Source organism: Pseudorasbora parva, chromosome 20 (assembly GCF_024679245.1).
Source record: "Pseudorasbora parva isolate DD20220531a chromosome 20, ASM2467924v1, whole genome shotgun sequence".
Lineage (NCBI taxonomy): Eukaryota > Metazoa > Chordata > Actinopteri > Cypriniformes > Gobionidae > Pseudorasbora > Pseudorasbora parva.
In genome coordinates, this window is record NC_090191.1 from 21,277,112 (window position 1) to 21,303,265 (window position 26,154).

General features: G+C 38.7%; 1 protein-coding gene across 2 annotated transcripts in view; it reads left to right on the plus strand.

The window, feature by feature from the left end:
- Positions 1 to 11: 11 nt before the first annotated feature.
- The window catches only part of fgd6 (FYVE, RhoGEF and PH domain containing 6), a 29,783-nt gene continuing 3,640 nt past the window's right edge, over positions 12 to 26,154 (plus strand). Inside the window, exons 1-20 of one of the 2 annotated variants that reach the window (XM_067428138.1) lie at positions 12 to 243; positions 433 to 502; positions 2,097 to 4,122; positions 11,222 to 11,330; positions 12,396 to 12,463; positions 12,615 to 12,645; positions 17,065 to 17,216; positions 17,433 to 17,589; positions 18,084 to 18,171; positions 19,329 to 19,379; positions 20,534 to 20,592; positions 20,678 to 20,749; positions 20,845 to 20,913; positions 21,369 to 21,452; positions 21,541 to 21,620; positions 21,762 to 21,861; positions 23,060 to 23,203; positions 23,291 to 23,393; positions 25,198 to 25,292; positions 25,408 to 25,536. In XM_067428138.1, coding sequence (XP_067284239.1) covers positions 2,099 to 4,122; positions 11,222 to 11,330; positions 12,396 to 12,463; positions 12,615 to 12,645; positions 17,065 to 17,216; positions 17,433 to 17,589; positions 18,084 to 18,171; positions 19,329 to 19,379; positions 20,534 to 20,592; positions 20,678 to 20,749; positions 20,845 to 20,913; positions 21,369 to 21,452; positions 21,541 to 21,620; positions 21,762 to 21,861; positions 23,060 to 23,203; positions 23,291 to 23,393; positions 25,198 to 25,292; positions 25,408 to 25,536 — 3,615 coding nt within the window. In that variant the 5' untranslated portion in view covers positions 12 to 243; positions 433 to 502; positions 2,097 to 2,098. The remainder of the gene's footprint in view (positions 244 to 432; positions 503 to 2,096; positions 4,123 to 11,221; positions 11,331 to 12,395; positions 12,464 to 12,614; positions 12,646 to 17,064; positions 17,217 to 17,432; positions 17,590 to 18,083; positions 18,172 to 19,328; positions 19,380 to 20,533; positions 20,593 to 20,677; positions 20,750 to 20,844; positions 20,914 to 21,368; positions 21,453 to 21,540; positions 21,621 to 21,761; positions 21,862 to 23,059; positions 23,204 to 23,290; positions 23,394 to 25,197; positions 25,293 to 25,407; positions 25,537 to 26,154) is intronic. The other variant, XM_067428137.1, reaches the window with a different exon arrangement.

Genomic DNA, 26,154 nt, shown 5'->3' on the forward strand with positions numbered 1-26,154 from the left:
TTTCACTGGACTTCGCCGTTCCAGCTTTACAAAAGCGGTGGCAAAATCATGGAAAGCATGGAACTCGTTCCGACTCATTAGAAATACAAAGAGTCTGGAGGATCTTTTAAAGGTATCGAGCTGTCTTTCCCTCAAGGACTTACAATGGCTCATGCTAGAAGAAAAGAGCTGAATCTGAAGGAACTGTGCTGAATGCAGCTCATTCATGGAGTAAAGAGAGTCGTTTGGGGATCATGAGTACAGGTTAGTTTCCTGGAAGAATAAACATCAGCTACTTCTGTTCAACATGCATTCTAGGCAGGGGAGTCTGAAATGTTGGGCATGTATGGTAACATGTTGCAATTTGTAACGGTTTCATTAGAATATTTCCATGTGTTGAAACCGGTGGAACTTTAATGAAGTCTCAGCTTCAGTGTTCCTATTCTCTGTTAGAGGCTAATCTTGTGCTAACGGAACGAATTTCCCAAAAAGAAGCACAAGAAGAAATTCCTGGATGACGAGGGTAAGGAACGATGTTGTGGTTGTGATTTATTTTGGCATGTTTTTTTCACCTCACGTTATTCACAAAAGCTGAAACCTGAAGGGATATTCAGGATTATCCAGGGTTTTCCCCCCTCAGGCAGGCATATATGAAGCCGCACGGGATACTTTGATTTGACTTCAATCTTTTGTTTCAACTTTGCTTTCTTTTCTTTACCCGCTCCTTCGGTTATCACACAGATAGCCTAACCATTTTGGGGCGAGTTTACTTTTTTCTTTGTTCTCTAAAAATCGATATGGACACTGTTATGGAGGCTATAACCAGAGAGAATAAAGAAAAGTCCCGTGATTTTCTTTCCACTGCTGTAAGGAACCGCAGAACATCCGCCTGATGACTCCGTATCGCGTGCTGATGATGTGAAGCTGGGACTCCAGCGCGAGTTCTTTCTGTTCTCTGATCCGGAGCTCGAGCACGGGCCCGCAAGACGCTCCGAACTGAAGCACGAGCTCCGGATCAGAGAAAAGAATAAGCGGAGGAGGAGGAGGGCGCCTCCGGGATTAGTCTTGGATTGCTTCCCTTGGAATGGGAAGACCACATTTCCTCAAGAGAGCATCAACAAAACCCAGGCTTTTTTTTCTCTCTCCTCCAAAAGCGCTGTCTAAGTGATTTCAGCAAAGTCAACACAATTATTTATTTTTTCTAATTGTGGCATAAAAGGAGAGGTCTGAAATTAAAATATTCAACTATAATAGTGTTCTGTAGAAACCATTTTTATAGTTATAGCTTCCTCGTTGATAGCCTACTGAAAAACAAATAATTAAACTTTTTCGTGACTGTAACAAAGTGACAACAATTGAAGTAACTACATTTTGTAGGAAATTGGAGTGTTTATTACACGGATACCCTTGAGATATTGAACAGAATATATCCGACACCAGTCATTTGTTTTTGAGCATAGCGACATTTCCACTTTTTGTCTGTAATTGAATAATTCATATATATTGTATTAAATAAACCAAAGACAATCATAAATTTAAATATTCAAATGAAATCTATGTTCTCACAGAAGTTAAAGGTTCATTTTAAATATACACCTCCTTTGTAAAGTTTTCACAACAATGTCCATATCTGAGATAGCTACTCTAAGATGTTTTAAGAGAAACCGGGCAATATCAAAGCCATCCTTAACCTTCTATAATTTCACCTGCATTTAAGTTCTACAACTTTGTTGTAAGGTCTGTAAAATGTAAAATCTCAATGATAATGTACTGTGATGGTCTCGACATAACACTCAAGTATTTTGAAGCCACTGTTTTAAGAATGCTGTACAAGAATATGCTATTCAGCATTATTGAGACTGATGACTAAATCTTGACCTGATAATGACACATTGGCCCCTCACTTACAGGATTTCACACAATCCTAAAAGCAAAGAATCATATAAATTAAAACGAGTTTTGATGTGCTCATATATGCTGATATTTGTTTCAAAGCTACATTTCAATCTTGACCTCAGTAGTTACCCATCGTGTTCAGCTGTGTGTATGTGGAATGCAAGTCTATTCATGGAATTCATGTAGTCCCCCCTCTTCCTTCTCTGTGTGAGTTTATATAGGAATGAAGAAACCACCGGTCGCCCCCAAACCCAAGCTGGTTCAGTCGCAGAAACCATCACCTCCCCCCATCGCCCCAAAACCAGAGATCCTGCTGCCGTCACCCTCACCCACTGCGCACAAGAGAGGAAAACCTGCTGTTGCCCCCAAACCATGCCTTCCCAAAGGCCCTCAGAAACCTCTCCAGCCAAGACAAGATTCATGCAAGACCCAGCACCCCCCTGTCTCCAAAAATGGGGGTCCTGCTCTACTACCCTCACACCTGTCACATTACATTATACCACCATGTACTCAAGGTCATCACCTAGCTAACAGCAAATCAGAGGATTCTAAGGAAATATGTGGAACAGTAGAGGTAGGTGTTTTCAAAGAGGGTGACAGCTCAAAAGAACAGTTGTTTTACAATGACACATGGGAAAATGCTTCCCAATCTGAACAGGAACAAATACATACTCCCACAGACTCATTCCACACTTCCACAGAGGCACAGGAAGAAACAAACTCTTCCACAGTAGAAAAGGACCAGACAGGTACACAAATACACATTTCTAAACAGATCCCAAGACACAGTCCTACAGAACCCCTAAAGGAAGGATCTGCAGAGGAGAAACAAACCGGAAACTCCATTTTTGGCTCTTGCATCAGTGACAATGTTGGTTACCCTGCACCTCCCAGCAAGCCACTCCCTGTACCCCACCCACGACGCCCTCGGAGGGCACTTCTTAGGCAAAAGGTTGTTGAAATTGCACCTTCAGACACTCAAGCAGAAATACCTACAGAGACTTCTGAAAACGTTCGGAGAGACAAATTACTAGAAAATCCCAAAAACTCTTCAACCGGTCACACCTACACTGACACACCTCTAAATTTATGTTCCCCTAATGAGAACATGGATAATACATACACTGGCTCCTCAACCAACACTGATTCTCTGCACAAAGTAGACTCTTTTCACAGTGCACATACGGAAGACATGCTTCCTGATCTAGAATCCACCCATTATTCGGTTCCAACAAATGGTGTAACTCTAGCTTCCATGAACACAGCTGCGGAGGAGGGGTCACAACCTCCAGCTCCGCCACCTCGACAGAAATCCCTCCCACAAATGGTTGAGTCCTTGTGCAAGGCCTCGACATCAGTGGACAACTTGCTTTTGCATTGCCACTCAGACCTTCAAGATCCCTTGGTTGGGAGTAAAGATGAGGAGGTACAAAGCGACGATGATGAAGATGATGGAGCATATGGAGATTTTGCTCGATACCCAATAACTCGGAGTCTTCCTAAACAGATTAAGCTCAGCTGTGGCTCACAAGTTGCAGCTTTAAGCAAACCATCTTTGGATGGCGAGAAAAGGTCACCGAAAGTCATGCCTAAAAAACCCCAACGAAACAGTCTTCCCGCATCTGTTGTGTTGCGGAAGCAAAACACGTCTCCGCTGACGCACAGCCCCCCTCCGCTTCCTAACTCCAGTCCTCCCGTATTCGGAGAACTCCCGGCACCTCCTCAGGAGAAACCTTCGTGGCGAGTCGCCCTGCCTAGCATCCCTCTCTTCGGTAAAAACCAGCCAACTCGCAGTAACAGCCAACCGCATGCTGGAGGTGTAGGAACTTTTTTCGTCAAACAGAGGGCAAAGTCATTTTCCTCTGCAGATCTTCAGCGAGTGGACACTGGATCCGAATCCTCCGAGCCGTTGGTGCGGACCGATCAAACACGGCGTAGCTTGCGGAAACTTCTCGAGTTGCGAGTGTGCGCGCGGTTGCTTCCGAAGTTGCTTCGCAGCGGACAATCGCTGGATTGCACTCGTGCTGATACGGAATACGAGGATCATAAAGCCACATCCACTATTCAGGTCACCCCTGAGGATGAGGATGAAGCTCAAGGTGACAGTGAGACTGACTGTGGGGTGGAATACGAGAACGTCCAATTATACGAGGAGATTCCAGAGTACATGAACCTGCCCTGGGTTTATTCCAACCAGGATGCAAACACAGGAGTGTATGAAGTGCAGGAACCATGTGAGGTGAACAGGTCAGTTTGTGCATGCATATATAATGTATACACAAGCCATCTTTTATTTAAAGGAAATAATAATAAATCAACATATTTTGATGTTTTAGACCAAGGGGTCAGTGTTTGAGTGGTTAAGGGGCCGTTCACATGTTGCATCTTTTACACACTCAAATTTGTTATTTTAAATGTAGACACACGACAAGCACCCTCACAAGAAAGCAAACCTCTAAATATTTTCTGGAAGTGACTGCCTACGAAGGATAGGAGAAAGCTTTGCTGAATATGCATTCGAACAAGACGTGAAATATCCGTAATCGAACTATAAATAAACTATCCGGTTTTTAAAGTGCCATGTAGCGCAATTTTTTTTTACAGTCAATAGGTGTGTTTAATCGGTTTAAAAGTTCAAATTCGAATGAAAATGCTCCATATAAACACCTCAATAGGAATAAAAAATGCCCAAATCGAAATAATAGATATTAGAATGTAGATATTCTAGAATATATTCGTAGATATTCAAATATATTTGAATACATTACTTTGGATATTTGATATCCGTTTTAATTAGATTTTTCGCAAAAATGACCACATGTTTTAAACACAATATGTGAATGACTCCCTAGACTATGTAGACAACCCTCTACAATGCGAGTAAATCACTAGCACATGCGACTAAATCTTCACTCTAGGCGAATAAATAATGTCCATCACTAGCCATTGGCTAATAAATTCTTAGATTTTACTCGCCAGTGTGTGTGTTAGAGGCTTAATATAAGTTTAGCATAGATGTATCTTCACTTGCTTAACACGCTCTCTGTCAAGTTATCTGTACTATTTTAATTCAGCTCAATAGATGCCCAGCATACCTGTATTCCACGACTCACCAACGCAACAACGGTAGTTGTATTTTCCTGTCAAATAGCTCATTTGGAATTATTCAGCTTTTAAGAACAAGCAGAAGATATGACGGTTTCTCCAACAGTGGGCGGAACTAATGCACAAACGACAATCTCATTGACTGGCGCAAATCTATTACACTCTAAAAAGGCTGGGTTAAAAAACAACCCAAGTTGGACTAACTCAGCAATTGGGTTGTTTTAACTCAGCATTTCTGTTAAATTATTTCTTAAGACAACCCAATCGCTGGGTTAAAACAGCCCAATTACTTTTTACAAGTGTACCGTCCCTGTTTTGATTTCAGCGAATCAGTTTGAGCGAATGCTAACTAACGTGATTAATATTCATGTACTCAGCAGCTCATCAATCTTTAGTGTTGTATATTGGAATTAAATGCTGGGTTAAAAACAACCCAAGTTGGGTTGAAAATGCACCGACCCAACAATTGGGTTGTTTTAACCCAATGGTTGAGTTGTTCTTACCCAGCAATTGGGTTGTCTTAAGCAACATTTAACCCAACCACTGGGTTAAAACAACTCAACCACTGGGTTAAAACAACTCAACCATTGGGTTAAAACAACTCAATTGTTGGGTCGGTGCATTTTCAACCCAACTTGGGTTGTTTTTAACCCAGCATTTTTTAGAGTGTAATAAATACTATCTATTACTGTTTTTTTTACAGAAACACTAAATGACTAGCGATATCTTAAGCACCACCACCGGTCCTAAGTCCTAAATCCTTGTTTAAAATGACAAATATCCATTCATACATGGTTCCATCATCGCTTGATTATCATAATGTCATAAAATAATGCTTGATTGACTGATGTTAAGAGTATAAATACCTGAACGTACAAAGCTGTGCCATTTTATAAAGCTAAGTTGATTTGGTGGAATCCTATTTAAGAATAGTATATCAGTCTAGAGAATTTACTAATCAATGGCAATTATATTTCCAAGGTGTGCATAGAGAGTTTTGGATATTCTAGTGGCTGAAATCCTAAAATATAGCTGGTTGATCCAGCTTCAGCCACTAGAATATCCGAAAACATTCTCTCAGTTATACAGTGCAGTGGGTTAAGGGTTAAAGGAGGGGTTTGTGGTAGCTTTTACTCTGGCCATGTTTATAAATTACAGTATATATTCACATCTCTGGGACCTTTCCTGATCAAATGCCTACACCATATTAAAGGCCTGTTCACACCAGGATAACTTTAATGCTAACTATATTAGCATCCCCACCAACAGATGAGAACATTGTTTATTGTGAGCACATGCTGCAGTTGTCGCTTGATGCTTTGAATGCTTAAGCTCTTTAAGGCTGGTGGATTCTGATTGGCTGTGAATGTTTTATCGTTTATCAGCTGAAAAAAAAGACATTCCTCTGTCGTCATTAGCTGTTCTGTTGTAGACTCTATTCTCATAGAATCAGTATGATTATTAAAACATTATAGTTATGATCTGTGGTGTGAATGGGCCTTAAGACTTTGGATTTTGTCCAAAATGACAAAATCTGGATCACATAACATGCTGCACTTTTTGGTAAGCGGGAGCTTTGCCAGTTTCAACTGTTGTGATTTGTTAGCCTGGACATTTATGAGCTACAGAGCAACAAATATATATATATTTTAACATGCACTGTGTCGGTTTGGTCCTTGTGGTCATGCAGTGTGTGTGTGAGAGGGTTACAGTCCACTCTTTGAGTCCAGGTTGGGCTGTTTTCCTGTGGGTTATTTTCAGTGGCCAGAGCAGGAAATGTCTGTAGAGGAGAGAGCTGAGCCACTGGAAAATAACCTTTCCCTCTCTCTCTGTTTCTCCCACACTCTTTTCTCTCATTCTCAGATTTTTCAATCGAGATCTTCTGGCTCACAGTCATGCTTTGTCACTACAACATTTCCAACACAGGAGCAAAATTCATGTCATGCCAGTAAAACATGAATCATTTAATCTTATTTTGATTACAAATATAACAACTGCTGACTGTATCACTGACCTCATCATAAAACATCAGAGCCCACGGCTAACTTTTTGCAGCAGTGAAGTGATTTCGTAATAAAGTTTGTGTTATTTTTGTAGGGGAATTCATGCGCAAGCACAGTTAATTTGATGTCTAAAAAACTCATTTCAAGCATTTATGTATAAGCCTCTAGATCGAAAAGAATTGAAAGAAGATGAACCAATTTAGAAACATAAATTCCAAACATTTGACTTGTAATGTGATGACTAGTCTTTGTAAACACATTCTTGACCTCGTTTACACATTTGGCTTGTCAGTGATGAGGTCTCATTGCCGGTGAAAACTTCCAGCATTTGCTGAATTCGCACTTGGTTTCCAGATGCACAGGACGCTGAATCAAGTTTGTGGTTATATGTTTGGAGCTGTCAGCAAGTTGTTACCAACAAATATTTTACTGCCGTGTGGGCTAAAGCCCTTGATCACAGTAGTAATACATTATCATCTTTGATCTCTCAGTACAAAAACGGTGTTGTGCACGCAACAATACACTGCTTTAATACTGTATCCCACCATTTGACAACACAAATCTTTTTCTCAGCGTCTTGTTTGAATGGGGCTTTAGCATAAATCCCAAGTGTTTTTGTTTACAAATTATGCTGGCTACCGTTCAAAAGTTTTAGATCGGTTTGATTTTTTTTTTTTTTTTAAAGAAGTCTAATGCTCAACAGTAACCAAGCCTGCATTTATTTGATCTAAAATAGAGCGAAACCAGTATTGTGAAATATTTTGCAATTTTAACTGTTTTATCTGTGATCAAAGCTGAATTTTCAGTGTCATTACTTCAGTCTTCAGTGTCACATGATCGTTCAGAAATCATTCTAATATGAGGATTTACAGACATTTTGAAAAAAGTTGTTAACATAATATTAAAAAAAAGGATTTTTAGAAGAATAGAAAGTTCAAAATAACAGCATTTATTTGAAATAGAAAGCTTTTTGTAAAATAATTACACTACTGCTGAATTAGAAACAGCTTTTTTGTTAAAAAATTAAGAAATTAATACTATTATTAAGCAAAGGTTGTATTAAATTGATCAAAAGTGACCGTTAAGACTTTTATAATGTTACATTAGTTTTCTATTTCAGATAAATGATGTTCTTTTAAACTTTCTATTCATCAAGCAATCCTGGAAAGAAAAGTTGTAAACAACCATTTTTCATCATTTCTTGAGCAGCAAATCATATTAGAATGATTTCTGAAGGATCATTTGAAACTGAAGACTGCAGTAGTGATGCTCAAAATTCAGCTTTGCATCACAGAAATAAATTACCATTTATGATATATTAAAATAGAAACGTGTTATTTTAAACAAGAAATATTTCACAATCATACTGTTTTTGCTTAGTCTAGTTTTTTGCTATATTTTGGATTAAATAAATTCAGACTTGGTGAGCAGAAACATATTTTAAAAACATATAAAAAGATGCATGGATGAATGAATGCATGCATGAATGGATGGATGGATGGATGGATGCACGGATGGATAAATGTGGATGGATGGATGCACGGATGGGTGCATGCACGGATGAATAAATGTGAATGGAAGGATGAATGCATGGATGGATGGATGCATGCATGCATGTATAAATGCATGGATGGATGAATGTGAATGGATGCATGCGTGGATGGATGGATGGCTGGCTGGATGGATGTGAATGGATGCATGCATGTATGGATGAATGGATGCCTGGATGGTATTTGCATTTTTTGTATTTAAGAACGTACACATGCACATGTAGCATACTACTTCCTTGTTTTTGCATACTGTTTCAGTATTTAAAAAAATAATAATTTGCGAGCATACAGCGTATACTACACAGTATACACTAGGCACCATGCAAGTATTACATTCTGAAAACAGCCACTTTCTCTTTAACTGTGGGATTTGAACACAGTGGACTTGATTGGTTAATGGGAGTCAGGCAGAAGCACTTGGAGTAAAAAGTGTATGTGTGTGTGTGTGTGTGTGTGTGATTGTGTGTGTGTGCGCGCACGCGTGCTAGCTAGCTAGCTAGCTATAATTTTGGAACAAATGGAGCTAAATTAAAAACCTACAAAACCTTATTTTGGGGACATTTAGGGACATCCTCGGTTAAAAAATTTATTAATGTCAAAAGCTATTTATTTATTTTAAGATGTAGATTTTTGGGTAGCCGGCTATAATTATAATTACCTTGAAAAGCAGAAATCTTTAATCAATCTTTATTTTGATGATGAAGAATGCATTTGAGTTGTGCGAGCAATATGCTATAAGTGATATTCGGATTCTGCACATTCCAGCTTCTAAATTAAAGTGCCCTTAATAGATAGCGTTAAACTCAAATATTTAAATAACATTCGCAATAATTGCCCAGGCACGACAGAAACTCCAAACTCCTGCCTGTGTATCTCTGTGTGTGTGAACGAGAGAGGGGTTGTGCATTTGAGGGTTTGTCTATGGATGTGTGTGTGTGTGTGTGTTTGTGTGTGTGTCTCTTTGCAGAGTGAGTTTATATAAGCTGTAAACAAGAGCAGCTCTGTCCTGCCGCAGGAGAAAGAATGAGAGCGAGGGGAACCAGAAAGAGGGCAGAAAGTGTGCGAATGCATGAGGATGTGTGAGAGTTTGCTATCTGTTTCTTCACCCAAAAAAATTTAAATAGGTTTTTTTTTTCTTTACTCGCATGTCCTTTTAAAAAGACTTAATTTTTTAGGTAGAACACAAAAGGAGAGAGAGAGAGAGAGAGAGAGAGAGAGAGAGAGAGAGAGAGAGAGAGAGAGAGAGAGAGAGAGATGAGAGAGAGAGAGAGAGAGAGAGAGAGAGAGAGAGAGAGAGAGAGAGAGAGAGAGAGAGAGAGAGAGAGAGAGAGAGAGAATTTTGCATTTTATATAATTTAATTTATTTTCATTAAAGGTGCACTCTGTAGTATTTTTGCAGTAAAATATCCAAAAACCACTAGGCCAGTGTTATATATTTTGTTCAGTTGAGTACCTAAAATATCCCAAATGTTTCCAACTACTTGTAAATTGTGAGAAAATTGCTATTTTAACCAATGACCCGGGATGTTTCAGCATAGCGTTTGAGGGAGTCGCCTGTCAATCGCATCATATCTGCGTTACCCTCATTTTCCGGTTTTATTTGGCAGAAGTGCTTTTCTCTTAGCAGTGTGAACAAGTATCACAACAGTGCAGAGCGAACGCACAGAGAAACGTCATAACATAATTTTATACACACTTGTATCTAATATGATAAAAAGAGCTGCATCACCTCATACCAATGACCGGAAAAGCGGAAGTGCGGGCGCCCGGCGACTGTGTTCCGTCCCTTCATAATAAAAGTCCCATTTCTCGCAAGGCGGGTATTTGTGTAGCAATCGCTCCAGCAGCCGTGCTCAGCTTCACAACACTCGGTCCTGCTCTGCTTCTCTACAGTAACGTCAATAATCGCATTCAAGAACATGATTTCTGCCCGTGTCCTATTTTACACTGGCTGTGAGGTGAAGACCACATGTCCCAAGATTCTGCGCTCAAACTTGGCATCATCAACCTACGCCTTTGTTTTGAATAGGTGACCTCTAGTGGACGGAAAGTTGCATAGTGCACCTTTAAGTATTATTATTAGGCTGAGATTGAATATTAAACTAATTTGAATTTAAATGTGTATACGTGTATGTGTTTTATGCATGAGTACATCATTTTATTTATGAAGCACATTTGAAAACATCCGTGGTTGGCCAAAGTGTTGTACATGAAAGCAAACCCGAAAGCACAAAAATATAGATTAATTAAACACAGGAAACAAAATAGAATTAATAGTTATTTAGGGGCTTGATTACAACGAGCTTTGTAGACAAAATTAACATTTTAAAAATCGATTCGATATCGAACTGGCAGCCGGTGTAGACAGCGCAGAATTGGGCCGATATGATCACGTTTATGACAATTTAAAGACGAGAAATTGCAGAGAGAGGAAGCCCGACATATAGTAGGTCACAAAGAGTTGGGTGGGAAAATAACAGCATGAATGACTCTTTAAAGCTGTCTCTGCTTAAAAATGATTTAACTTCGGCTAGCCGGCGTAGGTGATAACTAGTTCTACTATTCATTTGTTTGTTTAATTTAAGACCACTATCAAGATAAAATCATACAATTGTAACGTTGGGTAAGGTGTGGTGTTTGATTGTATTTACTTTGGCCTGAACGTGTGCACTTCCTGTTTGACAACAGATGTTCTGTGAGCGGTGATCTATCAGAGGATGGATTGAGCTCTAATGAGGACGATGGTAACAGCTCTGACTCCAGCAAGGAAGACATAAGCCAATCAAAAGATAAAGAGGTATGCACAAAACAGCATCACGCCGATCACATGGGAAACTTTTCCCAATGTCCTCAACAAGAACCTTTTGAAGTTTTAGTGGAATGGACATTCAATAGAGGGACATACTAAAAATAACTTTCAAAAGATGAATGGAAGTTTTTAAAGGGGTGGTTTCTGTGTTTTTTTTTTCTAGGCTTGGTTGTGTTTATGGGGCGCAGTATAATATGTCTTAATACTTTCATTATTTATTTATTTTTAAACACCATATTTTTCTTAGATTTGACCTTTATTCCACACCGCTGTCTCCACTGTCCTTTGAACGGCTCGTTTGCTTCCTGCTTCTATGAAGCCCATCCCTCCGAAAAACTTAATGGTCTAAGATTGGTTAGATGGCCAAATGTAGTTTCATGTATTGGCTATATTGGCTGAAGTGCCAAGCACAGGTTGTCTGGAAACGCCACGCCCCTTACCATTACGGGCAGAAGTCACATCTGTGGTGAATAGCAAGGTTTTATGATGTCTCCAACCCGGGAAGAAGCTTGTTATAGTCCAAACCAGGCATGTTTGTAGGCAATAAACTGCCATACTTTAAAAGACAATATCTCTGTTTGCACTGACCTTTCAAGCTGTAACTTTTCAGATATTGTTTATGCTCAAGTAGCAACATTAGACACTAACTAAAGTTAAAAAAGTGACATCGCATGCTATAAATACAATGAGAAAAAATTAACTCCATTCACGTGTGGATAAATCAGATTTGGGAAGGTCTGTCCAGCAGACTTTCTGTCTGGAGATAATCCATGGAGACCCCCAGACACACCCCGATTTGACAAACAGGGGGTGCTTTCAGTCAAACTGTGTCCTTGTGTTTAGACCGACCCCAATCCAAATAAAGACCGCAGCCTCTCACCAGCCCAAAACAACTCACACAAACACACTCACATTTGTTTTGCTATGAAGCTGTATGTTGTCGGTAATCATGGTTGGATGTAGCAACTGTGTAAGTTAATGACACTTCAAATTCTACCATAGATTTTAAAATGGTCTGATATTATAACAGCATTGTAACTTGTGTGTCTTCAGGAGGTAGAGAGGGCAAAGAGGAACAAGGTGGTCCACATCGCAATGGAGATCATGAGCTCAGAGAAAGTGTAAGTAATGACATTAGAAAGCCTTTTATTATGACACGCCTTCCATGAAGAATTATTTGAATGCATGTTCATATTTAAAAGTCTATATGTGCATATTCGAGTTGGGATATTTTGTTGAATTTCTATTTTGATTCATTGGTTGTCTTTGCAGATTTGTGGATGTCCTGAAGTTACTTCACATCGTAAGTCATCACTGTTTTCTCTGGCTTCTTAGAGCAAGAATTATGTTATGCAGGAAGTTTGTGTCCAGCCATTTGTTTGTGTAGTTTATTAATTTCACATGAATGTGTACTCGAATAGTGTTTGATTCTCACAGTTACAGTGGGATCATAGAGGGTAACACACACAGACACATCTGTCTGTTTATTTTAGGATTTTAATGAGTAGCTGTGTGCATGTGTATTTAAGGAAGCGCAAGACTACATGCGTTCTGTACTGACCAACTCATCAACTGACCATCAGCGTTGAAATGTTATGGGTTCAGTACAAGTTCCTCAAGCAAAACAAATCGTTTGAGCTGTAATGCATCTACGATAGACGTTTTTTGGAGGCAAGGCATTTTGAAGCCTGTTCAAAACTATTGCTGTTTAACAGGTTAAAAGCAGAAAAAAGAAGGTCATATTTTCCATAGCTCACCTTTCCATATTTTTTTGTAAACAACTATACAAAAAAGCTAGCCTGACGTCGTCATACTCTCAGAATATTCAGAATATTGGTCTGATACTGCACCATTGGACTGTGAATATGGGGCGTTTCAGCCGAACCATCAGTTGAATAGACCTACAACCAATCAGAGCAACGGAGTAAGTGACCTTTGTTGAGCAATGCATAGTTGACAACAGAACTCAACTGCAGAAGAAGAAGATGAGTGCAAACGATCTTTGCTGGTGTTGTAAAAGGAATTTAAGGATACACAGAGTATTTACCAACACGATCATCCTTTTTGAGAGAAATAGTTAAGATAAATGTATATACATTAACCTAAAGGATTGTTAGGAACAGCTGTTCAATTTCTCATTAATGCAATTATATAATCAACCAATCACATGGCAGTTGCTTCAATGCATTTGGTGTGGTCCTTGTCAAGACAATCTCCTGAACACCAAACTGTATGTCAGAATGCGAAAGAAAGGTGATTTAAGCAATTTTGAGCGTGGCATGGTTGTTGGTGCCGGTCTGAGTATTTCACAGTCTGCTCAGTTACTGGGATTTTCATGCACAATCATTTCTAGGGTTTACAAAGAATGGTGTGAAAAGGGAAAAACATCCAGTATGCGGCAGTCCTGTGGGCGAAAATGCCTTGTTGATTCTAGAGGTCAGAGGAGAATGGGCCGAATGATTCAAGCTGATAGAAGAGCAACTTTGACTGAAATAACCACTGGTTACAACCGAGGTATTGAGCAATGCAGTTGTGAAGCCACAACACGCACAAGGCGGATGACGCATACTTGAGGCGGATGGGCTACAACAGCAGAAGACCCCACGGGCTACCACTCATCTCCACTACAAATAGGAAAAAGAGGCTACAATTTGCACAAGCTCACCAAAACTGGACAGTTGAAGACTGGAAAAATGCTGGATGGTCTAATGAGTCTCGATTTCTGTTGAGACATTCAGATGGTAGAGTCAGAATTTGGCGTAAACAGAATGAGAACATGGATCCATCATGCCTTGTTACCACTGTACAGGCTGGTGGTGGTGGTGTAATGGTGTGGGGGATGTTTTCTTGGCACACTTTAGGCTCCTTAGTGCCAATTTGGCCTTGTTTAAATGCCACGGCCTACCTGAGCATTGTTTCTGACCATGTCCATCCCTTTATGACCACCATGTACCCATCCTCTGATGGCTACTTCCAGCAGGATAATGCACCATGTCACAAAGCTTGAATCATTTCGAATTGGTTTCTTGAACATGACAATGAGTTCACTGCTAAAATGGCCCCCACAGTTACCAGATCTTAACCCAATAGAGCATCTTTGGGATGTGGTGGAACGGGAGCTTTGTGTCCTGAATGTGAATCCCACAAATCTCCATCAACTGCAAGATGCTGTCCTATCAATATGGGCCAATATTTCTAAAGAATGCTTTCAGCACCTTGTTGAATCAATGCCACGTAAAATTAAAATAGTTCTGAAGGTGAAAGGGGGTCAAACACAGTATTAGTATGGTGTTCCTAATAATCCTTTAGGTGAGTGTACGAACAAGTTCTCAGTTTAGAACAAATTTAACCCAAGCGCTCTTTGGCGACGTTGGTGATTTACGTTACTGTTGATCATCTGTCTATCATCGTATAAAGCCCGCCCTGACAATTTGATTGGTCCGAACAGCTCTGGTTCGAGTATAGTTGCTCCGCAACGGATCAAGTCCAAACCAAACTTCCCAACCTCAAATTTTGTGGGCGGGGCTAAGTTCAGCTGGCATCCAGGCTACAAAAAGCGATGTTATTTGAGATGCCTTAATTGGCCATTTAGCAGTGGTACAACTTTTTTTTTCTAGGCAGATGAACTTATCATTGTGAGTTACATGTGAGTTTGCACATTCAAATAGTACTTTGTGGATAGTAACCTTTCATTACTATCCACAAAGTACTATTTACATGTACTATTACTAACTGATCGCCAGAAGCTGTAGAAATGAATGTACAGATTGCCGGCCGGGAGTTGCCGGGCAAAATCAAATCGCCGGCAGATCAGGCTGGTTTTACCCAGTCTAATTTAGTGGTGCTTTAAATGGAATAAGGGGGCAAAACATCAGTGTGCTAAAAGTAGACTGTTAGCAAGTGTGCTAAAGTACAGAATGCTGCAACATGGTAAACCCTCTCTAAACTATTTAAGTTTGTTTAAAATAAAAAAGATAATTGTAACATCGCACAATTATAATTTTTTTTAATATCTTACAATTCTGACTTTTTTTCTTAGAATTACACAAGTTATAAAGTCAGAATTCCAAGATATAAACTAAAGTCAAGTGAAGATATAAACTCGCAATTGCGAGACAAAAGTCAGAATTGTGAGAAAGTCGAAATTGTGAGAATACACTGGCAATAGTGTATTCTTGCAGTTTAAATGCTGAGATATAAACTGCAAGTCTTGCAAGTAAACTGCATTCTTGCAATTGCGAGAATTTTTTTTTAATTGTCACTTTAAAAAAAATTGAGATGAACTCACAATTGCGAGATATAAAGTCGTAAATATCTTTATTTATTTATTTTATTCTGCTGTGGAAACAAGCTTTCATACTAAACAGCAGTGTTATTTTAGTATTATTGATTTACTATCATAGCATTAAGATATATATATATATATATATATATATATATATATATATATATATATATATATATATATATATATATATTTTAATTTGAGTGATTTTGTTTCCTGCAAAAATCACTACATTTATCATTTTTATAAATTTGATAATTTTTATTGTGTGTTTTTATTTTTTATTTGTTTTTTTAACCAATTTTAGTACTTCAGTTTATTTGAATCCAGTTAGTTGCTATGTTACTTTGTCTAATTTTTGTTGTATTTTTTTATTTTTTACATTTTCATTTATTTATTTTTAATTTCAGCATTATTTCAATTAACGTTTATTTCAATAAACGTAACTTTTTTTTTGTTAGTTATACGTTAACAATAACAACAACGGCAAGCTGTTGCCACTCGTAATCTGTCCAATTTAAAGCATCATCACTAAGAAAAAAATTTCCCTGGTCGACCTCAGTAGCTAACTAGCTAGAGCAGGTCCTCAAACTGGGTCCTGGAGGGCCGCTGTCCTGCAGAGTTTAACTCCAGTCCTGATGAAACACACCTGAGCAAGCTTCCCAAGGTATTCAGGGTCACTAGAAAATCACAGGAAGGTCTGTTTAATTAGGGTTGGAGCAAAACTCTGCAGGACAGCGGCCCTCCAGGACTAAGTTTGAGAAACCCTGAGCTAGAGAACTGTGGTGCATCATCCTGACCCTGCCTTATTCAGATTGATTTAAAGAATTAGAGAGAAAGTCTGAGAAAGAGTGACAGGAAAGAGACAGCGGAGGAAAGACGAGAGGAAGAGCCTGTCCAGAGAGACTGTGGTAAAGGAATAAGAGATCAACGGACAGAGAGAGTTTTCGGAAAGAAATTACACCCACCCTCCCTTTAACCCACTTGTTTGGCCGTGACCCTGAACAGCTGTCCTAAAGACGTGTGTGTGTGTGTGTGTGTGTGTGTGTGTGTGTGTGTGTGTGTGTGTGTGTGTGAGAGGGAGAAAATGTTCCCTTCCCTTTACTTCCTGTTAAATCTGTTGATGGACTGTGCTGTCAGTTTATGTGCTTCAGTTCGTTTGTTTTTAGTCTGATTGTGTTTGAAAATACCTTGTTGAGTGCTAGTTTATAGTGCTATTAATTTTAGCTAATTTTACCATGAAAGATTTATCGCAAAAACAAACTATTATTAGCACTGTTTGTGGTTTAAGTTTTAATGCTAGTGAATAAAGTTATTGTTTGAATGCACGGATGTTAGCGTGTGCCTTTTGCTATTACTCATCTTGTTTAGCTCTCTTTGCTTTGTTGCCGTAGCCTGGAAATTTGGCAGTAGCTTACATCTCCATTTCTGTGTCAGGATTTCCGGGACGCAGTTGCCAAAGCGACTCGTGCAAGCGGGAGGCCGTTGGTGGAGGAGAAAGTGTTGAATCAAATCTTGTACTATCTACCCCAACTCTACGAACTTAATAAAGACCTGCTGAAAGAGCTGGAGGAGAGAGTTGCCCACTGGTAACAACAAACACACACACACACCATATGAAAGTTAAACATGTCGCAAATTAGTTTCTTGTCATGTAAAAGAACAAGAGCATTTAGCATTTGTAGGAAGTTTCTTGGAAGTATAACTTCTATATAAATAAAAATGTAATTTTGTCATTTCTAAATCTGTCAATCCTCAATACTGAACTTTTTTTTGTTTCCCGGGAATCTCGCTTACGCCTGCAGGTCTGATCATCAGAGGTTGGCTGATATCTTTGTTCAGAAGGGTCCGTATCTGAAGATGTATTCCACCTACATACGAGAGTTTGACCGTAATGTGGCTCTGCTGGATGAACAGTGTCGCAAAAATGCTCCTTTTGCAAGTGTTGTTCGTCAGTTCGAGGTAGGAGTGTGTGTGTGTGTGCCCATCTTTATAAGACTAAATGTCCATATAATGATGTACATCGTCCCCACAATGAAAAGAGATTAATATAGAGAATAACATCTTAAAAGGGGTGATAAATTGAGATATCAACTTTCCCTTGAGCTTTTGATATATAAAAGGTAATGGTAATATTAGAATATCCTGTAAGTGTCAGAGCTGAAAACTTCCTTGTTATTCAAAGTAAAGCTTATATACACCAGGCCCAGAAAACCATTGTGTATGCATTTTGATGTCATCTGTTGCGAAACACCGCCTCTACAGCACGTCTATTTCAGTAGCCCCGCCCACCGACTTATGGAGCTGTTCAGATCGGGCTAGCCAGCAGCAATAAATATGGCGAAGAAGATAGCAAGATATGGCGCTTTATGTACGCGTTTGTGGACATAAAGCGCCATATCTTTACGTACATTTGATAATGCTTCACATTTATGATTTAAATATTTCATCCTCAGACGAGTCCTCGCTGTGCTAGTCTTGCTTTGAAGCATTACCTGCTGAAACCAGTGCAGCGGATACCTCAATACCAGCTGCTGCTCACAGGTACACACCTACACACCCTGGTGTCAAGATGCGTTTTGGTCGATAGGATCACAAGTGGACGGTGCTGAATACAGGTGTAAACGGAGTCTAAAACTTTTTGAGCTTGTCCATTTTCAAGCACTTCCATAGGTAGTTGAAAACACATTCAACCGGATTGCTTTCATTGTAGTGTTCATTGTAGTGTTAACGCTCGTGGTCAAATGGCCACAAAAGACCACCTACTCTCCGCCTTCTGACCTTACACGTAAACCGTCACTGGTCGCGTACATCGCGCTTATTTCGTCCATTAGACTGAAAGATCTGAAAAACACAGATTTACATAGATCCACCCCTCAAAGACATCAGGATAAAAGTAGTGTTGAGCGCTGTTGAGCGGAAACGTAAACAACTCTGGCCATTGTGCTCATGCGCTCATCAAATATGTCTGTGATTGGCTACTACGATCAGCGCTTCACAAACATAAATGCATCAATGACGCTTTTCACTGAGTGCTTACAAAGATGGTCATGGAGTGTTTAAATGCAGGTGTCTATCAGCCTACTTCAAAACACTATCAAACACTTCCGTGTTCTTTCAAACCGCTGCTTGCATTGATCATAGTAGCCAATCACAGGCACATCCGATGAGCACAATGACCAGTCAGAGGTGTTTACGATTACAGCTCAACAGCGCTCAAAGCGTCACATTTTTAACATTTTAGTACCGATTTGGTATCGCAGTCGGTACTTTTGACAACACTAGACAGAAGTGGATGAAAATGGACAAAAGATACCAGGTGTAAAAAGGAATGTGTCTGCCTCGTCCATTAGTGATCTGATCATCCAAAACACATCTTAATACCAGGTGTAAACAGAGCTTCAGATGAGTGCACACTGCACTCCACAGCAGAACAGGAGGATATCAGGCCGTTACAGAAAACCACACACAGCTGATACGTCATCACGGGCACATTTTGGCGAAAATTCCTTTTTTGGTTTTAGCTAGATTAAGCATGACAGTTTGATTCAATTCAAGTGAATTTGAATTCTTCAACCCTTTCTCATGTGGGTTGGACAAACTTATGATTAACCTTAAAATTAAGCTAACAAAGTAATCAGGGGAGACACAGCAAATCTCTCTGACCAATTCTGAATCTTCCAAATCTTCATTTCTTTCAGATTATTTGAAGAATCTTCCGGAGGATTCATCCGACTACAAAGACACAAAAAGTAAGGGCATACCATTTTCCCTGGTACCTGGTAAAATTTGCACTAACCAAAAATTACAGCTAAGCCCATTGTTTTAGACATGTCTCATAGTTTTATCACCTCATTTATCAAAATCGTAAGTGCTGGTCAGTTTTTAATAACCCCTTTAGTTTTTTCAAATCAGTTTAGTCCATGTAAATCTAAAAAGGCGAATCTTGTTTTTATACAAATACATAATTTTTCATAAACTTGAGTCAGGTTGGTGCCATATTTCACTTTTGACAGGAATGTGGGCTGTGAGCAAGGTTGCTAAGTCCTTGGGCTACTTTTAAACTGTTAAATTTAAAGGTTTGACGAATTGCATTAATTATATTCGACTGAAGTACTTATATTGGAATATAGTATTTTCTAACTGATAAAACTCTGCTAAATGTTTTGTAAAGGAGAGCCACTGGTAGGAAGCCTTTGATCCACTATGATACACTGTGTATAAAATTGAATGACTAAAATATGTATTTTAGTTATGGGAATGACATATTTTGAGTTTGGATACTTGGGATATGGCCATTTAGGCTACTTGAGGCTATTTTTGATGGCCATTGAGCTAGTTTTGTAATAGACCTGGCAACCATTGCTTTGAGGGATAAAATGCAGTGTTCAGTCGATTGTACTGTTGTTTAACAACACACCAGTTGATCATCTGACAAAAAGTCTTTAAAAAAAAAAAGTTCTGAGTTGTAAAAAAAAAAACAGGATCTAGGACTTTTATACAATATGTGCCATTGCAAAGACTATACAAGCCTTGTTAAATTCAAAATGGCATCTAACCTCACTAAGGTCTATAAATACTTCCAAAAATGTAAATATCTATTTTTCCTAAATGCATGCTATTGATCTTGTTGACGTTTCTTCTCTTTTTTTAAAAATCTTTAATCTGTCTCAATTGAACGTCTGTCATAATACAGAAAAAAGATAGCTTTGCAAATTTCTTTACTTTTATTGTCAAAAAAAATCTAGTTCATTCAAATTAATCTGTAAAATTATCTATCAAGCTTTTTGAGGATGTTTGCTGCAAAATGAAACAAATTATTCTATTAAAAACTTAAGTTATTTAGTTTATGAGTTGATGAATAAAAATTGTTGAAAAGTTTTATTGGTTTGTTTGGTTTCCCCAGCCGCTCTTAGTGTGGTGAAAGAAGTGGCAAACCACGCGAACGACATCATGAAGCAAGGGGTAACGCAACAAACACACAGTCACACTCCTGCATTAAGACATCATGAAAATAAACAACATCTAACACGCCATCTCATTTATTCAGGATAACTTTCAGAAGCTGATGCAGGTTCAGTACAGTCTGAATGGTCATCATGAAATCGTCCAACCCGGCAGGGTAAGAAACTCAAGTACCCATGATTCATTGCGTCTGAGCAGTGCCTAAAGTCTCGGTGTTGGCAAACTAACGTACAGTTCTTGTGTCATACGCAGGTTTTCTTAAAGGAGGGCACTCTGATGAAACTCTCCAGGAAAGTTATGCAGCCCAGAATGTTCTTCCTGGTGAGTCACTATGGTCAAGTTGGCTTAATACTATTAAAATATTTATTTAAAAAAATTACAATATTATTTTAATATGATTTATGTACTATTACTTTTATAAATATTTAAAATTTTGTTTTATTTTTAGATTTTGTGTTTTTATTTTATTTATTTTTTTATATTACTTTTTAGCTTTACATTTATTTTAATTTAGTTGTATTTTTACTTATTCTTTCCAGTTTGTAATTTTAGTGTTTCAACTCATTGCAGTTACTTAAAATATATATATTTTCAACTATGAAATCTGATTTGTAGATTTGAGGTAGTAAACCTAAATAAAGACTTTATCTGGACGACATTGGCCGCACACCAATATTACTATACATAATGTTAATACACCCATTTACAACAGGAAATTGCTACATAACAGGAAACTGTGGATGGTGTAACACACACAAATTGTTGTTCCTCAACAGTTTAATGATATTCTGCTGTACACAACACCCGTTCAATCTGGCCAGTATAAAGTCAACAGCATGCTGTCTCTGGCTGGCATGAAGGTCAGATATCCATCGTAATAATACTCTTCCTCACACACAAACACTGACAGGAGATGTAACATATATGTGTATCTTGCGTCTTTAATAGGTGAGCAAGCCCAGTCAGGAGGCCTATCAGAATGAATTAAACATTGAGAGTGTGGAACGCTCCTTCATACTGTCTGCCAAGTAAGAAACATACACTAACACACGACTTATCTGCGGGGTCTACATGAAGGATAATCATCTTTTGATCCCTAGTGAAATAAAATGGATTCTTGGTACTTATTTTTAATTAAACTGAAATCATTAACTAATTGACATTTGCAGTTCAGCTACAGAAAGAGACGAATGGCTTGAAGCAATCTCTAAAGCAATAGATGACTACACCAGAAAAAAGATTTCTTTCTTTTCCAGTCGAAGCCAAGAGGTGGGTGCACTAAAGTGTGTGTGTGTGTGTGTGTGTGTGTGTGTGTGTGTGTGTGTGTGTGTGTGTGTGTGTGTGTGTGTGTGTGTGTGTGTGTTTGTTTCAGGTATTTCCTTTGTTGTGGGGACCAAATGTTCCCACAAGGATAGTAAAACCTGATTTTTTTGTCTACATTGTGGAGGCAAATTCTCATAAGGAAATCATACAAAATATTCTTTTAGAAAATGTAAACAAGTTTTCTCTAAGGTTTAGGTCTATGGTTAGGGGAGAGAATTGTACAGTATACTGTATATATTTTTTTAAAGCTTTAAAAATTGTTTGAAAAAGACATAAGCATAAAATATTCATAAAGGCTGGAGCAGAATTAATCATACCACGTCTAATGCACTTAACTTGATTAAATAAAATATTGACCATGACAATAACAACATAAAATTATAAAATATTCACAAGCAATACACCAGAACTTCTATAAACCAGCCTGACTGATACTGAAGTTTTTTAAGAAACCCAAATATATTAACACAACTTGTCCTTTAACAACATAAACATCATTAGATATTCACAAACGGTGTATCACAACTATTCTCAACATTCAATTTTGAAATTCTCAAAAACAATTCTGGGCAAAGTAAAAAAAAGAAAAAAAAGAATCTGTTGCCATTCATACCTATTAAAAACTACACTGGGAAAACTCAGCCTGATCTGCTGGCGATTCGATTTCGCCTTGCAACTCAGTCTGGAAACCTGTACATTCATTTATCCTTCTTCTGTTACACTTTTGCGGGAACCAATCACAGACTGGCTTATCCACCTGGCACGCTATTGGTGGGTTTAACATGATGACGGATAGAGAACCGATGGGATGTTGCCTGTTAATCACACCTCTTGTGGTCCGATTGGTTGAAGGATTATCCAATTGCATGCAGAGTCATTTGAACTATGCCAGTTGATCACGCCTTTTGTGCAGTAGAAAATACAGAGCAGACTCCCCAGACCAATGTTCAATCTTAAATTGAGCTTGGTCTGATGATAGCCAGACAAATAAAAAGCATCAGCCTTTTTTTCCAAATAAAAAAACAACTGATTTCAGACACATTTTGTAAAGCTCATAGGGATGCACTGCCTCTATTTTAAATTGTATAGTATGCAGGGGTTTTTTGGTCAAACTTTCTCACGCGTCTGATTTTTCTGTGTGTAGTTGGAGGGAATATCTGATGACGGTCTACCGCTGGGCTCTAAAGCTCCTATCTGGATTCCAGATTTGAGAACAACCATGTGTATGATCTGCACGTGCGAGTTCACGCTCACCTGGAGACGCCACCACTGCCGTGCCTGCGGAAAGGTGAGAAATATGAACAGTTCTAGGCTTTGTTTCTTTTTATGGAATGAACAAATAGGTCTGACTGATATCGGTTTGTTGTGGCAACAGGTGGTGTGTCAGGCATGTTCGTCCAATAAATACTACCTGGAATACCTGAAGAATCAGCTGGCACGAGTGTGCGACCATTGCTATATCAAACTACAGCACAAGGGTACATGATTTCTACTGTCACCCAACCTTCTCTTCCTTCCACTTCTCTACTAGTAGTGTTGTTTATTGAACATGCTTGTTTTAGAGGTCATGCTTGTTCGCTCATACATGACCTTAATGGGGTATTCACCCAAAGATGAACAATTGAAGTTGTATTAAAAAATATCCTGGCTCTTTCCAGTTTTATAATAGGAGTGAATGAATTTGAATTTGACGGGAAAAAAAGACATCCATCCATCATAAAATCCATATGGCTCCAGGGGGTTAAATAAAGGCCTTCTGAAGCGAAGTGATAAAAAATATCCTATTTATGACTTGGTAAACTATAATCACAGGTTTCCGATAACGACCGTACACAAGTCTAGTTCTGGTGAAAGAGTGACCTCTGACCTAATGCATGATGTATTGATGACGTATTGAAGCGCAGATGATAGAGCAAAACAAAACACCGGTCATGAATTAGAAGCCTAAAACGTGTTTGAACCGCGAGAGCCATCTCTCACCTAAGCTTACGCTACTTGGTCATGCGACGGGTCAGAGGTCACTCTTCCATCAGAACTGGCTGCCTTTAAGCCAGAAGCCCTATCACCCTGTAACCCAAGACTGGTTTCCCACTGAAGCTAAGCAAGGCTGAGTACCTGGTCAGTACCTGGATGGGAGGTCAACTGGGAAAACTAGGTTGCTGCTGGTAGAGGTGTTAGTGAGGCCAGCAGGCAGCGCTCACCCTGTGGTCTGTGTTGGTCCTAACACCCCAGTATAGCAATGGGGACACTACCGTCATAGAGCACCGTCCTTCAGATGAGACGTTAAACCGAGGTCTGAATCTGTGATCATTAAAAATCCCAGGATTTCCTTCAGAAAAAGAGTAGGGGTGTAACCCTGACATTATAGCCAAATTTGCCAATTGGCTTCTGTCCATCATGGCCTCCTAATCATCCCATACTGATTGGCATCATCACTTTCTTCTCTCCAGCAATAAGCTGGTGGTGGGTGTTCTGGCGCAATTTGGCTGCCGTCACATCATCCAGGCCTTTTATATGTAAAGCGCTTTGAGTACCCAGAGAAGCGCTATATAAATGTAACTAATTGTTATTAATTAGACTCTTAAAGGAAGTGTATTTAAGATTGTGGCCAAAACTGGTACTGCAATCACTTTCAAATGACTGTAGAGCGGTGTATCCCCTCTCCCCCTGACTCGAGGTTGCCAGATAGGCTGCAGGATCAGCAGGAATGTTTGTAGCTGCAGCTGTGGTAACTAGAGCAGAGCTGGCAAACAGTTGAGGGCTGCAACAACAACTTTTAAATAACAATATCCTGGCCGGACTACTGTTGTCAGTATTTGAAATGAACATGAGTTCTTAATGTCTAGTGACATATCAGGACCCATTTTATGATAAATTGAAATGCATTTCTTACATACAGTTCCTTTAACAGGCTGTTACCAGTTGCCAGTGATTAAAATGTATAGTTCTATATTTTTCTTACACAAACGCATCGTTTTGAAAAACTTTAAATTAATCCCCTGGAGCCATATGGATACTTTTATGATGGATGGGTGTGCTTTTTTGAGCTTCTAAAGATAAGGTACTATTCACTCCCATTATAAAGCTTGGAAGAGCCAGGATATTTTTTCATATAACTCCGATTGTGTTTGGCTGAATGAAGATTCACCTAGAATGACTCGAGGGTGAGTAAATTATGGGATAATTTCCAGTTTTAGGCGAACTAAGTATTAAACCTGTGTGGCTGCCCAGGCAAATACCACATATTTTTTTCTAATGTGCTGTTTTGCTCTTGCCTCTTAGGGGACCAATCCAATGTAACCGTTTCCCCTAGTGGGCGGAGTTCAACATTTGCCTTTTCTAGAAAACAGAAAAGGATTCCTTCTGCCCTCAAAGAGGTGACCTGAAGTTGTACATTAGCCTCAATGCAATGACATGAAGAATTTATGTCTGTAGTGAAGGTTTCGGTTTCTGTCACAATGCTGATGTCATATTAAAATATCTCGCTCACAGGTGTCTGCCAACACTGAGAACTCCTCCATGAGTGGATATCTGCAAAGATCCAAAGGCCAGAAGAAACCGTGGAAGAGGCTGTGGTTTGTCATTAAGAACAAAGTCCTCTACACTTACGCCGCTAGTGAAGTATGCTGCCTTTATTTATCTAATAAATTTTATCCAGTGTTGAGAACGCTTTATCAGTGTTAGCTTGACTGTAGCGTATTTACACTACAAAAAGCAAATAGAAGCTATGTAAAAAAAGACATAAGGAAAATGTTTGGAAAGCTGCTTCGAAACAAAAAATAGCTTACTACAGTATATAGAAACCGTTTAAAGGGTAGTGTGTACAGTACCAGTCAAAAGTTTGGAAGCATTACTATTTTTAATGTGATGAAAGAAGTCTCATGCTCAGGTCTCCATTTATTTAATCAAAAATACAGAAAAAAGTTATATTGTGAAATTATTACAATTGAAAATAATGTTTTTCTATTTTAATATACTTTCAAATAGAATTTATTCCAGTGATGAATATGGACCATCATTAATCCAGTCTTCAGTGTCACACGATTCTTCTAAAATTATAATGTGCTGATTCATTATCAATGTTGGAAACAGTTGTGCTTAATATTTGTTTGTATAACCTATAATAATTTCTCCAGGATTCATTGAATAAAATGTGAAAAAAGGACAACATTTTTTATTTAAATAAATCTTTTGTAAAAGTATACACTACCGTTTAAAAGTTTGGGGTCAGTCATTTTT